The sequence below is a fragment of the Pygoscelis adeliae genome, unplaced genomic scaffold (assembly GCF_000699105.1).
Source record: "Pygoscelis adeliae isolate BGI_AS28 unplaced genomic scaffold, ASM69910v1 Scaffold242, whole genome shotgun sequence".
NCBI lineage: Eukaryota > Metazoa > Chordata > Aves > Sphenisciformes > Spheniscidae > Pygoscelis > Pygoscelis adeliae.
Window position 1 is genome coordinate 3,583,907 of NW_008824369.1, and position 15,044 is coordinate 3,598,950.

General features: G+C 38.4%; 1 protein-coding gene across 1 annotated transcript in view; it reads right to left on the bottom strand.

Moving 5' to 3' along the window:
* Positions 1-62: 62 nt before the first annotated feature.
* The window catches only part of GNA12 (guanine nucleotide binding protein (G protein) alpha 12), a gene marked incomplete at its 5' end in the record, with an annotated part of 31,306 nt that continues 16,324 nt past the window's right edge, over positions 63-15,044 (bottom strand). The window contains 3 exon segments of the mRNA XM_009320031.1: positions 63-7,053; positions 7,056-7,529; positions 8,538-8,588. Coding sequence (XP_009318306.1) covers positions 6,949-7,053; positions 7,056-7,529; positions 8,538-8,588 — 630 coding nt within the window.

A 15,044-nucleotide genomic window follows, 5' to 3' on the forward strand; every position in this document is an offset into this window, starting at 1 on the left:
AATTCCTGGACACACTCAGGAAGAATCAGTCAGACCAGAACTGGAGAGGTGGGAGACAGGTAAAGATTACAGAACAAGATTTTATTGCATGACAGCTGTAGTTTCATGCAGTTCATGCTGGAATTTCTTAAAAAACCAGCTCTCTTGCAGAATATTTTTGAATAAAGCAAAAAAAGTCACTCTAGACTTTGTTGAAAGATAAAACCCATGAAGAACAGTATAACAAGTCAAGTTTTAATAGATTTATAAAATTCATATATACAAAACAGTAAACTAAGTCACCAAAGCTATAAAATACACTTTTTACACATCACAATATAATTTTATCTAGTACACAGTTTTCATAAATTGAAACTATTACAGCAAGTAGCTGCTTCTATCGTGGATGCTGTTTTGGTGCTAGAAAGACGCTTATGTGAGCAGTCTGGAACTGTGCTTTTACTTTATGCATTTTTCACCTTCTTTTAGTTTGCCACTGTTTTTAAAGTACTTTCCTGTGAATTATTAGAAAATTAAGGCTAAACTCAGGCCTTTCTTGCCCAATGCAGTGAATTGGTTTAAAAAAAGAATGATATTGCATAGTATGTGTGTTACAATGCATAGGCACCAGAGAGCAAGTAAATTGCAGAATAAAAGATAACATTAATTGGCTTCCTAGCTACATGATTGTGTCACGAGATAACTTTGTGTTTTGTCAGTTTGCTTTCATACATATTGATTCCATAAACAAGACAACTCATCACAAGAGCAATAAATACTAGCCATTTTGTTAAGTGGAGTCTCCAGAAATACTGTTTAACATGTATCATCAATTCAAGCTCATTACACATGCCAGATAACGAAACCTGTTCACTGGAAAAACGCTCATTATCCTAAAGACAGTTAATGGCTTCAATGCGAATGGGAGTTTCAACACGTTTTCAAACCTAAGCCCACCAAGCACGCTTTCCAAGTCTTGTGAACTACCAAAAGATCATTTCTCCTCCACACCCCCCTTCTCCCTGCTATCTTCTCTCAGCTTTTGTGTCCAACCACCTGCACACAAGCTCAGAACAAGAGATTGAAGAGAAGCAGTGCTATTCCAAATCTGATACTTCCCTTGTAAGATGCTCTTTCTTGGGTCCTACTTATCCAAAAATTTTGCTCTCCGTCAGTATTAGTTTTTATTCAAATAATGGAAACAGTCTGTAATCTAGCCATTCCCTGAAATATTCACACTCCGGTATCTTGAAGAAAGTTTAAGTAGCTGTTAGAAAGGAGTAAGATGCACTGTCTGGCCAGAGATCTGCATACCGTGTTCTAGCAGGAATTGAGTTTTAGCCCTCAGTTATGAACAGATGGAGAGAGATTTACAATGGAAGGGCGTGCAGCTGCAGCAGGGCCAGCCTTGCCAGCCCGCTGCTGTTAATTCACAGCCAATAGCTCCCTGGAGTCACTCAAAGCTTTTGGGGTCAATGCAGATGGCATTTCACTTCCATACAGTCAGTCTTCAAGCATCATCAGCTTTTGGGATCTGTTTAGAAAATAGCTCCCCTCTCTTGCTCCCTTCCAACATACTTTGGCTTTTTTACCAGAATGCCCACCTTGGAAGTCAGTGCTGCTCTTTTTTTCTCTCCGACTGTGAATATTTTCACATTGGACAGAAGATATGACCTTGGGACATATGCCAAGAGCTAGGTTGTGATACAGTTCATCAAGCCAGGCACAAAACCGCTAGCACTGACAATCTAGTACCTCCATACTCCCCACGCCCAATAAGAAAACAAGCATATCGACACATAGACAAACTTCAACACTGCTTCCAAATGCCATTAGAAAGATAAAAACGTCAAGAATCAAGCAAAACTGTCCAACCATGAAGATGAGCAAAGAGATAGCATTACCTAGTTAGGAGAGCAGCAGTTTCAGCTCCAAATATGCTGGCTTTACTCATTTCCATCTATGTAAAAAAAGATTAGCATTGAAACAAAGAAGTGCCCACTTCACAGCACAAAGCAGAGATCACCCCAGCTAATCACAAAACAGGTAATATTAAAAAGCACTAGGTCTTGTATTGTCTTGCCAATTACTTCCTCACTAGGCTAGACAGTCCTCATCTAGAAGTGTGTGGAGTCAGTATTAACTCAGCCCAAGTCTGGCCCAGATCATGCCAGTCTTCCTGTCCCATAATGGATGCTCCCTAGAAATCTGTTAAAAGCCCATTTACAAAAGTAGGCACAGATATTTTATGGTTGCTACTGAAACACCCTACCCACCACTTCCCGTGTTACAGAATTAATAAAGAGTGCACTGAGGTAAAGAGTTGGCAGTGCTATATTGGAACCCCTGACTATACCATGTGATTTTATACTAGAAAAGTGATATAAAAAAAAGAGGCTGCTACTAAACTTACAGGAATCAATATAGTTCTCATCACGAGAGATCAGTGTTTGGCTTACATGACAAGCTGCAGTGTATGGAGGCGTTATTGCATATCGTGTCTCAAGCTGGCATGCATCCAATTGTCTATCAACCCGGTAAGTACTCCTGAAACTTTGATGACACAAGCAAAGCTAAGTCAGGTGTCAGAACTCACTGCTTGAAAATCAGAGGGGCTTTTTACAGAAATCTTGTGGTTCCATGCAGCAGAAAGTTTTTTTTTTTCCCCCAAGACAACAAAAGAGGTACATCCATAGAAAAGACTCCAAAACATGAAGTTAATATCCACAAAGACAGCCATCTAAAGGCAGCAAAGGGATTGTTTTCTAAAATGATATTCTGTGGAAGGTAGTTGTCTGTCACTAAAGAAAGCTGCTCGTTTCTTCAGTGGTTCCACGTCTATTCTTTCAATTTCTTTAATTCTACAATTCTTTGCCGATTACAGTAACCAGACCAGGGGGGATGGGGACATGGGGATGGGGACACAACACACAGACAGGATAGGACACACTTTTCAAATGCACCGTTTTTCATACCAAAAACTACTTTAGCTATCTTAGTGGAATTACAGTTTTGTCTGCAGTGCCACATACAGATGAGCTCTTCCTACTCCATTTCACTACAGTTTTTTTGCTGTTAGTTTCTCCACTCTGTCTGCTTGGCTGGGGTTCAGGCTTTAGTCAGCTCAGAAAGCCTGTAAACTGTCATCTTCAGGAGCTTCTTCATGCTGGTAACATGCCTAGTTCTAGGTTTTACACAGCAGTATTTTAAAAAACTGAATATATTATCAATAAGTCAAATATTTTATTTACTATGGCAGCATAGATTAAGAGCAATTCATTGTATCAAACTGGAAGCATCTTTAAGTTGTAGTGTAAAGTTGAGTGGCCAGTAATTTCCATTCCATAATCAATACTAATTCATTTTCAACATTAAGAACTATTTAATTCCATCAAAGTGACAACTGCCTATTAAATACGTCACTTACAGAAAACTGTTCTTCCTTTTTAATTCCAATTCACCACGTCACCTCATAATGCCATCTAAGAATTGTTCAGGGGATGACAGCACTGCAATCTGAAGGAATGGTACTGACTCGCTATATTAGCTTAAAGCCTGATTTGAGGACAACAAATACAAAGTAGCATTTGATAAATGACTCCCATTTACTTAGTTTTTCTACTTAAACTGCAGATTACCTAAGTGTCTCCTGCAAGCACATGCTGCAAGCACTTCCTCTCTTTGTCCTTGCGAAAGACAACCCGTTTGCAACACCCCATCACTGGTCATTGTCCTGCGGGTGTCAGAGGAGGGACAGCAAAAGGCTGCTTGCCTTTTTTTTTTTTTTTTAAATGTAGTTGTTCAAGGTCTCCATCTGATTATCATCCTGCCTGTGACCCACTTCCTGACTAGCCAAATGAACAATAAGCCTATAAAGTTAACAAAAAAAGATGTTATCTCCAGCTGTGTTTACCTGCAAATTTCTTCAGGATGTCACTTAAAATAAAGTTTTATTTGTTTCTTGTGAAAGGACTAAGCAACCGACCAAGCCTGTCCCGAGATGTTTGTACAACCTAACCTACCTAAGTTCTGCTTTAGTAATTAACTGATTTACTATAACATGGTTTTCTGGCTTTATTATACTACAACTTACCTTGAAAAAAAACAAACACAAAACCCCAACAGTTGTGGCAAGAAGTGGAGTGTATTTTGCAGAGAAAGCTGCCACTTTAAAAAAAAAAAGTCCTTTTTACTCATGGGCCAGATCCTTTGCGAACTTGAGAAATACTTGACTTTTGCAAGAAGTTTCCTGATCTTGGCTTCCTGGTGCGAACCATCACTATCAAAGTTCAACAGAACACAGAGCCTACAGAGTCAAACTACTGATTTTCATCCGCAGTCTACAGCGTCACACTTAGGCCCATTTTATCAATAAATAGAAGAAAGGCAATAATGGGCCTGAGGTGATCAAACCGGTTCCCTAAAACTCTGATTTAGTGTGCAAAACTGCCATATCATACAAAAAAATGCTTGAGAGCTCAATATGAGATATCTCATACTGTTTCTTTTCCAGGTGCAGATTAAGTTACTTAAAATATAAGTTGCATTATTAGCTCTGTTCAGAATTTTAAATCCATAAGGTGACTAAGGATACGAAACCATGGGTGAGCATGAAGAGAAAACCAAAACAGGAAATTCCATGCTATGCCTCCCAGGTAGAACTACAGTAGATTCAGACATAAAACTGAGGTAATTCTTGAGAAAAAATACAGTTGAAAGGGAATGTTTAACTCATTTGAGAAAACAAACATAATAGTAACCCATCTAGAAAATTTAGTGAAAGAATAAAGTTCACAGCAAACTAGGAAATAAAGTCAAGTCAACTTAGAAGTCAGGTCAGCCTATAACCGCCTCCTCTTTCCCAGTGTCTTGTGTGAAGTGGAAACCACTACCAAGAACTCCAAGAATTTTTGAAAACTTTGAAAACAGTCTTAGTCTTCAGCCAAACAAATGGGCTAGCTTAGAGAAATGAACCTTATATGACGAATAAACTTGCTTGCATCAGTCTGTGTTGAAACATTTACCTTTTCAAATGTAATAATCTTAAGAGTTTCCCCCCATCTGAATATTAGAGTCACATAACATTTTTCCCCTTCAAGGGTAAAAATGAATAAATATTTAAAAGACAGAGTTGGTCCTGGCAAAAGTAAGACTTGTTACAAGGAAGCTAATTCCTGTTTAAGTTTGCTCAAATTTAAGTTAGATTTTCCCATCTGCAACTTTTCACTTGCTTCTCACCTCGATACTGTGCGCGTTACATAGCGCTGAAATAGCCACATCTTTTCCACTCTGAAGCCTGCACAAAGAAAGCCAAAAGACTGCTACATTAGGAAACTACACAAAAATACCGATATGAACATCTGCAAGCTTCAGAGGGGAAGAAAGATTCCAGATTTTATCCAAATTAACATGAAAGGACAACGGAGCAGGCCTTTTTTTGACCACATTTCCCACGGGATTACCAGCTGAAGTAAGATGCTGCTTGTTTTGAGATGCCATTACAGGCTCAAAGGGGATAAGAACTCCAGGGAATCTGCTGACTTTTTACGGGTACAAACAGCCCTTGAGGTTTTATTCTTGGATAAAAACTATGACAAAAATTGCACAGTAAACTATGTTTGAAAATTACCTAAAGTATAGCACTACAATGTTGATATAAAAGGCAGATCTTCAGTTTGTCCATGTACCCACTGTAGTGGAAAAGACCCGATATGTCTGTACACAAAAAAGGCACCTGACAGTTAGTTACACAGATCGAGAGCGCTAGGAAGTTAACAGTTCACATCAACATTATTCATAGCCTCTTGCAATTTTACACACAAACCATTGCCTAAAACGGGCAACTCCAAACTTGACTGTACTCAGAATTACGTGTGCATTACTGTAGGTTAAAGATCCCATTAAGACACAGATTAAAGGCTAATTTTACAGCAAGGTCTTGCTGTCCAAATACATCAGTGCAGCTGTAAAACTGGGATCTCTACGGTGTTCAGTCTTCCTATAAGGTCAGCTGTTGGGAACTAATCAAGCAGCTGCTGTACTACCAAAACCTTTGCTTAAGAGTTTAATCAGCTTTCAAACTTTTGAATACAGATAAAGCCCTGTCACGCGAGATACTGAACCTTCATAAATACTGCCAACCGCGGGTGTGAGAACAGTGCTGAATTTCCATGAAATACATCTCACTCGAGCACGCACTGTGCAGATACATGGTCAGGTGCTCTAGCACAGGCTGCTTCACCAAGGAAATCAGTTTTCCCATGATGTAATACCCTTCACACATAGTGCAAAATAAACCCTTCTCCATATCAGCGAGGCCTTAACTTCCCATCTAATTTACTCCAACACTGGTTTCCTTATACAGTTCTAGACTTTTGCCTCAGGAGACTCACGCAAAACCTTCAGACAAGAGCTGTGCATCCACCTTGGTAAGTGGATTCCAGACCCTTGGCAAAGCTGAACATGCACACAAGATCTGGTTATATTCCTAAGGGTGAAGAACGGAACTTCCATTAACGTTCTCCAATACAGCTGCCAATCTCATTACATTTAGAATAGTTTGATCGATTCAGCACCTCCAAACTACAAAGAAAAGGCAGTTTGTACGACTAGTGTCTCTGAAAAATGAGCATATTCATTTAAACCAACGTGTCTTCCATACATGGTTTGTCAGAGATTTCTTTTTTCTAAGAAGGCAGAAGGTGGTTGTGTTATTCAGCGTTCCAAACTAGATACAGAACCTACAACGGCCATGTTTCAGTAGTGTTTCTAGTCCAAATGATTCAGTAGCTAACATCAACATTTGACTCCTTCGGCCTATAGCTCCTCTGTTTGGACTGGCTAGTTTACAGCATTCCTGAGCCAAGTAATTAGCATGGGTCCTACACCACATGCAAGGGCCATAAAGAAAGGATAAAAACTTTGATCTAACCCTCCGGCAAATTTTAACAGAACATCGGCTGCTCTCCTTCACTGCAACATAATATCCTTCAGATTCTCTTGAAGGATCGTGTCCTTCACGGCATGAAACACAAAGCGGATGTTTTCAGTGTCTATGGCAGTGGTGAAGTGATGGGAGGTGGGCTTACTACGGGCTTACTACGGTTTCTCCTCTTTCTGTCAAAGCACTGCACCAGGTAACGTTGAACATCTTCTAGCCTGTGAGGGTCGCCTTTGAAGTCCGAGAAATACTTCTTAATGCTGACAGTCTTTACCTTCTCTACAAGAAGATCCATCTTGTTGAGGAATAGGATAATAGAAACATTAAAGAAAAGCTTGTTATTGACTATTGTCTCAAAGATATTCATGGACTCCACAAGTCTATTTGTGCGCCTGTCTTCCATGAGAACCTGATCGTATTCACTGGAGGAGACCATAAACAAAATTGAAGTTATTCCATCAAAGCACTGGAACCACTTTTGACGCTGAGATCTCTGTCCACCTACATCCACCATCTTGAAAGGTATTTTTTTAATGATGAAATCATGCTCTACTATCCCCTTGGTGGCTTTTCTAGCCAGCAAAATATCTTGCTTGCTGGGGAAATAATTCTGTAAAAGAAAGGAGAAAAGCGTCAAAAAAGTCCTTCAAAAATGCTGGCTAAAGCCAGAACATTGATGCGGGGGGTGGGGGGAAAATCAACAAAAGCCATTTTTTTTTAGTTATCAAGTGAAGAATGAATACTCAACTTTAAAATAATGGACTGTTGACCGTTTATCTCAACATATTAGTAAACAGCTATAGAAGATCCTGAGATGTACGAGAATAAAAATATAGGACCAATTCACTTGTTCACATTTTTATCTTTCAAGCCTCCCATTTTCAGGCTGAAGTCTATTTTATCGTTATGAAATTCTTAGCCACAGTGTTATTGCCATTTAGGTAGTGTTCAGTAAAGCAGATCTCCAAATCATCACTGAAAGGATTTTTTTTGATATCTAGTTTTTCCACAGTTCATTACTCTTACAAAGGACATCTTGCAAGCTTTAGTGGAAATACTTCTTCCAGGTTCACAGTCCATGACCAGTGAGTACAGCAACATGTTCTACCACAGGTTGTAGCCCAGCCCACCGCTGTAGAGAGACCTGTTCTTCAGAAGCTTATCACTGTCACTATTTAGGAAAATCATCTCCCTTCTTTCTCCTCCAAGTCTCCTGGCAGATGTTTTCATTACCGATTTTGAATCCTACAAGTGCTAGTAATTTTTTTTATTTGGTAATTTTTCATTCTGCTACCTTAAGTAGCCCCAGCCATCAGATGATCACGAAAAGCAAATGAGATTCAGAGACTGCATAGAAGGACTGATAAAAGAAAATATGTGCATAAATAAAGCTTCCATAAACAATATTTGTTGTCTGTCAAAAAAGATTAAGCAAATACTAAGCTTCAGTTTCATAAGGCTGGAATTTACTATTTCTAGAGTAAAGAACTTTGAAGTTATTTAATGTATTAGTATTTTAAAAAAACCCAAACCACCCTAAAAGTATTAATCATAGCACACCCAGGCTTCTGTTATCTCTTTGAGCTCTTTCGGTTCAGAAAGAGAAGGTATGTCTTACCAGCTGACCGATCCGATCCAGGTTATCCAGGAAGTATTTCACCGATTCACCCTGTGGAAAAGGAAAGAGATGGGAACTAAGCTTGTTTCTAGGATAGCAAATCCAACTGCGTTTTCACTTTCCAGCACGCGCTGGGGTCTAAGATAGCAATATCACATGTGGAAGCTTGGACAACATTGTGATATACTTAAGGAGCTAGAACAATAGAAGTACTGCATAGCTTAATTCACATAAACTGCTGATAATGAGGTGGAGCTGCCATAATACACTACCAACATGTAGGTAAGGTAGTATTTCTTCAAAAGCAATTCTCTATTAGTTCTAGAAAAATCAAAATTGAGTAGATAGCTTTGAGCATTTATTCAGCTATCTAGTAAATCTTTACAGTGAAAAGGAAGTGTTATTAAAGTCAGTCCTTTGCTTTGGCTTAAGGAATTAAGTTTTTTGCTCTTGTATGATGAATGCAGTTAATTGACACTGGGTGGAAGTAAAAGTGAAACACATTTACTAGAAGCAAATGTATTTTGTTTAAAAATCGTAACAGGGAACAAAAGCATATCCTAGACTGTTTGGCATATCTTTAGAAAAGTGAAAGATTTACGTCACCTACAATTTGTGATAATTTAAGCTAGTCTTGCTTGTCAAAAAAAAAAAGGAACATTCTGAAGGACTTTCTCTTCTACCGATAGTTTCCCTTTTAGGCTCAAGGGTTTTAATAATGGATTTGCTGATCTTGCACAAAATCCTTTAGCAGTTACATTGAGAAGAATATAGGCAATGTTTACAAAAAAATTTATTCTTGTGTGAAAATGCGTAAGAGGTTTTGCATTTTGTTGTCTATTTTTTTAAACAAGCTTGCTCGGGTATCACACTCAAATCAAGTGCCACTTCGCATTAGTGGATACAAGAAGCCTTACACATACTTTTTAGAAGTAATAAAATTGCTTCCATACAGATGAAGACTTTACTTCTGGAGTGAAACTATCTTTGGCAGAAGCCCATTCTCCTTCAAACACTTCCCTTTCATTTCTTCAGATGAAGATGATCTGTTCAGTAAGAAAGCATTCTTCATTGTTTAGGACATGTGTCTTGCAGTTGTAGCCATGTCATAAGAACGATAAAATGGAAAATCCTGCTGCCTTTTAATAATTTTAGGCAGCAAAACACATCATATCTCTATATATGTATATATATCTATCTCTCACAGATCAGGGCCGTGTCAGTAATGACGGGACTGACAGTAGGTGCCCTCACCAAGTCACTAATTCAGTATGAGAACATTCTCAAAGTATCATCTCAGATTCCGACAGCAATAAAAATTCTTAAACCATACATCCTCCTCTACACCATAGGCTTGAGACAGCAGAATAAAGTTATTCCCCTCCCTCCAGTACAACTGTAAACAGATGCCACCACAACAGTTCATTTTGAAGAATGAGACTGGAGACCAGAGGATTCAGTGTACTGCACAAATACGTACTTTCAGCATAAGGCATAGACAGAAAGGACCTGTAACTTATTATTTCCTAACATTTAAAACTGGGAATATCTTTTCATAAAGAAGAGAGAACATGCATATTTGCAAAAAGCTACCATGTATCACAAAAGATTTACAGTGGATCACTAGCAGAAAAGATGACTTTTTTGGGGGGAAGTTTCCAAAGAACAATTGCTCTAAAAACTTCCTTACAATCATGAATTTTCATAAGGTGAAAGTAATTTCCTGTATTTTCTGGCACTCGGTTGGATCAGAAGAGATATCACAGACCGCATGAATAAGAGAAAAGGTCTTCCTGTACAGCATTAGTCATATTTAGGAGATGGGAGAGCCCAAAAAGAAAAGGTCACTGAAACTATAAAGAAACCCAAAACCGTTCTCTATCTATTGTGCTTTGTCCTACTCAATGCCTTTAGATGTGCAACAAGACTGCAAATAGGCCATCTCTGATACAACTTGTTCCTATTTTCTACCCAGTTGCTTTAAGAGTCCTCGCCTTCTCCGTATACCCTCCCCCGCTGAGAGCAGGAAACAGCTGTACGCATGTAAACTGCTGGGACACACAAGCAAGTTTACCTGATTTACAGCTTTTGCCTCCCCTATTTCCTGCCCCACGCATCAATCAGTTTAACATTTTGCACATTTACAAGAAGGTAAGAAAATAATCTGATTAATAAAAAAATACATGTCCATTTCTGCAGTGATTTAGGGAAAATGAGACTTCTCTAGTTTCTTATACAGCGCTCTGTAACATTGCAGTTAAGCCAAATATTCATTCTGGAAAATTTCAAGCAGTAATTGCAGAACATCTGGATAGCTGAGGAACCAAGTCAGGTTGCTGGAACAGGTGTGAACACCATATGCACGGTCTGACAGATCTGAAGATGTCTGAATATGCTCTTCTAGCACAGAATTCAAAGACATCCAATGCTTCAGTCAAAATATCTGTTGCCAGTCAAAACAACAAATCCCTGACAAGCTCCAGAGGTTTTGAAGTTAAGAAAAAGCTCAAAACATTAAAGCACACAAACCTGGAGAAAAAAAACCCACCCAAACCACAAAAAACCCACCCCAAACCCTCAAAACCCCCTACTTCAAAGTTGATTCCCTGATTAAGTCCTGTGCTATGGCCTCTGGAAGTGTGGATTCAATTCCTGCTCTAAAGACTTCTTGAGTAACCTTGCTCTACATCTTAGTCTGATTCATAGAAAAGTTGGTTGCTTCTGGGAAGCGTGTGGGGTATTTCAGTTCATCAAGCAGGCAGCACAGAACAGCTGCAGACAGCACCAACCAACTTGATGAATAACTTGTAATTTAACTAAATGAAGAAAATATGGAAACTCCAGGTGTTATGACTGTTTTGTATTAGTATTTTTAATCAGAACAATTGTATTAACAGAACATTCATTTAGCTTTTAATTTTTTCCTTGTCATCCGGGGAAATAGATAGCAATATAATTAGATCTAGAAGTTAAGTTTATTTCACTTTCTATCAAGCTGCTCCTGAATGCAATTTTGAATTCCGTCAATAAATTATTATTTATGCAAAGCCATCTCATGCTTTGGGTATCATACACACATACAAACAAATGTACTTATGTGTCTGTATATATATGCAGGTATATTAAAAATACACACACACACAAAGAGTTCAGGAATTGTTCATCAAGGTAGCTTTTCCATTCAAGGCAAATTAGTATCAAAATCAAAAAGTATCAGCTGCCCCTCTCCTGTTAAACTATTTTTTTTTTTCTCTTGAAGACACTGACCATAAACAAGTTGTTTTGGCTTTTTCAGTGCAAATTCTTAGGCTTTCTCTAAAGTCATCTAGTCGTTCAACTACATTCAAAAGCTGGCTTAGCACTTCAAATGCTTTCCTTTTCCAGATCTTAGCCAGTTATTTCTGGTTCACTAGCATGACGTCCTATAGAAGCAGCAGCTAATATTTGCAATTGTGTCATCAGATACTAAAAATATCTTTACACAGATTGACAACTTCAATCTTACTATTTTAATGGTTCTAGTGAAAAAAATTAAGTAGTCTTCTGAACATTGCAATCTATTTTGAACTATGCTTGCAAGCAGCAAAACAGAAATGGAAGCCAAAGCTATTGATACTAATTATAATATATTTAAATACCTAAAGATAATCACCTCACAGTGTGTTCACTTAAACAAACAAAAAAGGTCAAGGTCAGATGTGTCAATCTTTTACAGGCTGGTGTGTCAAAAAAACTGTGGCAGCTCAAGAAACTTCCCCAGATCAACCACGTTCATAGGATATTGTTGAGCTTCTGACATTTCAGATTTAAAAAGATGCAAATCTTCTTGTATTTCCCTGTTAGTACACTATTTCCTTTAAAAAAACCCTTCTAACAATATTCATAAATAATATTCTTAAAATCTGAAAGACATTATTTCATTTCAACCGTCATGGTACTTGGATACGAAGCACCATTCTGTCACAGTCACAGCAGAGCGTGTCAGTGAAGCATGTCTGTACTGACGTTTCTTTTTTTTATTTTTAACAGATAGTCTATTAGTATTTTTCACATTTCAGAAGTTGTATCAAGAAACTCTGAGGTGACGATCATCTATTTTGCTGTCGATACAAACCAGCTAGCTATTTATTTTTATTTTTTTTCCTTGATAATAAATCAAGATGTCAAAATGCTGTTTCCCATCCATGCCCTGTGTTTTCCAGGACAGTGGTGGGGGAGGGAATAATGACCTCCGAGTTATGAATTTTACGTAATTCAGATACTCCTTTTTAGTACACAAGAGCACATTATAGAACATGGCTTCCTTAACTTCTTGCTCACCACACAAGAGTTACCACAAACGCTTGGATGATTCATTCTCTCACTGCTAATCTCTTCTCCCTCTGCAATACATATCCTCTGAGTAACAGTTTTGCCAACTGGGACCAAGTGAAGGAATAAGAGATGCTGTTCCCATTGTTCAGTAGGATGAGTCACTGCACATCTGGGAACTGGGGAATCAAGAAACACAAACAGAAGGCCTAAAATGAGCCCACAAGTTCTACAATGCAGCATCGCTATTGGATTTTTTCTTTTTTCTTTTTTTTTAACTGTCCTATCTGCAGTATAAAGTTTAGTGAAGCCAAAGAAAATAGTACAATTTGCTTAAAAACTGACTAGTGGAGGAGAAAGGGAGAAAAGGTAAAATGTAAACATATACTCTTGCTTCCTGAAATAGTGCTCTAAAGCTGCTCTTTTATATCCTAGATTATTTTTAACACAGCATTCTCAAGGGCCAAAAATTAAGAAGAAATATTTATTCCATTTTATTCTATATATTTTGTACCATATGAATGTCATCTTAACATTAGCACCAAGTAAGTTACCATGAAAATAACTAATTGAACTTAACATCTCTGTCCCTTCAGGCTAGGTTCATAGCACATAAGAAATCTCCCTAAAGAAATATTATAACTAATCTGGCATCACTTCCTTTGCTATTGATAGCCTCATTGCAAAAAGCAAGAGGAAAACACTTGGGCAGAGTTCCCAAGCAGTATTCATTTCATGAAAATAACGGCACAAGAGATTGTACGTAGATTGCTTTAAAATACCCATAGAAACTCAGTAATAAGAAATGTTCTGCAAGGCTAGAATTTGTCAACTTGTCACTCTAACCTTCAGCCAGTTATTCAAAGTGACAGCTGGTCAATGATAATGAAATTTCCTATTGTCCAGTTCCCTAAAATACAAGCTCATTTCAAACTTTTCCTTCTGAAAAGCAGTTCCTCTAAATTCTGCTCAGAACTAAAAGACTTGAAAGAGGACCCTCTGTTCCAAATTGGCTTTTTTCCTTTCCTTGTCCCAAGGCCTTTTCGACATACTATTAATTTAGCCCTTCCTGATCATTCTCTCTCTAGCTGCTAAATTTAGAGTGCACAATTTAAGGTAGACCTGTCAGTCTTAGCTTGTTTCAGATGATGAATTAAACCACACAGGAAGGAAACGTTATACTTCAAGGAAGCATATAATACAGATGTAACAAGATTCCCACAAATACAGCAAAACACACGGAGAAACAGATACTGTGAGTAACTACCACAAACTGCAGCTGAATCTGTAAGGTGAAAGCAACAGTGATCCGGATAAAAGAACAGCAGTGTTTGTATCCCATCCTCCATTCAGGAGTTGTAAAATATTCAGCAGCAGGGCTGAGAAGCACAGAGGAAATCCAGGAGACCCCAGAAAGAAGTCCGGGAATCTCCCAGCCTATAACCTCCAAGATCTCAGATACACGAATGGGGTGGACTTAAAGCATTGACACATAATTTCATCCAAACTTGGCCTTTATATAAGGTACTATTCCATTAGGACTGTCAGAGCCACATACTGACAGAATGCAATGCTAATGCTAACTTTCAATGCTAACGTGCAAGTGAAATCCTTGTTTTTCAGACAAATACCGAGACCTCATTTTTCCCAAGTTTCCTGGGATGTCGATCACCTGTTGATAGTAAGGGGTTTGAATGTTACCATTTCAGATGTTTTATAAAAGCAAGATACCCAAAGCAGAGGCCCAAGGGAAGAGCAAGGTTTCGAACACAGAAGTAGGATAAAATAACCAGGAGACTAGCATTTGAAAATGTTGGAGATGTTAGATCAGCCAAGTTTTTGGGTACTGAGGTTGGAACCCAAAACCTCACCAGCAAAGAGAGACACAGGAAATGCTTTTCTTAGTGAGACCTACTGGATGCAACAAGCAGGTTAACATCCTGCCACCATAACATATATATCCCTTGGAAGTGAGCATGCAGACACGGCTCCAGGTTCCACACCCTGGTTTTATCCAAGGGAAGTAGTAGTCCTTTACAAATCCTGAAGACCCAGGGTTAAAATTCTCATGAGGGGCAACTACAAACAAACAACTCTCCCTCCCCAAACCTGCAGGCTCTTCCAACAGATTACTTCTAAATCTGCACGTCTATTCAACCTCACTGGTAACAGGGCATGGATTTACTACAGCCAAAA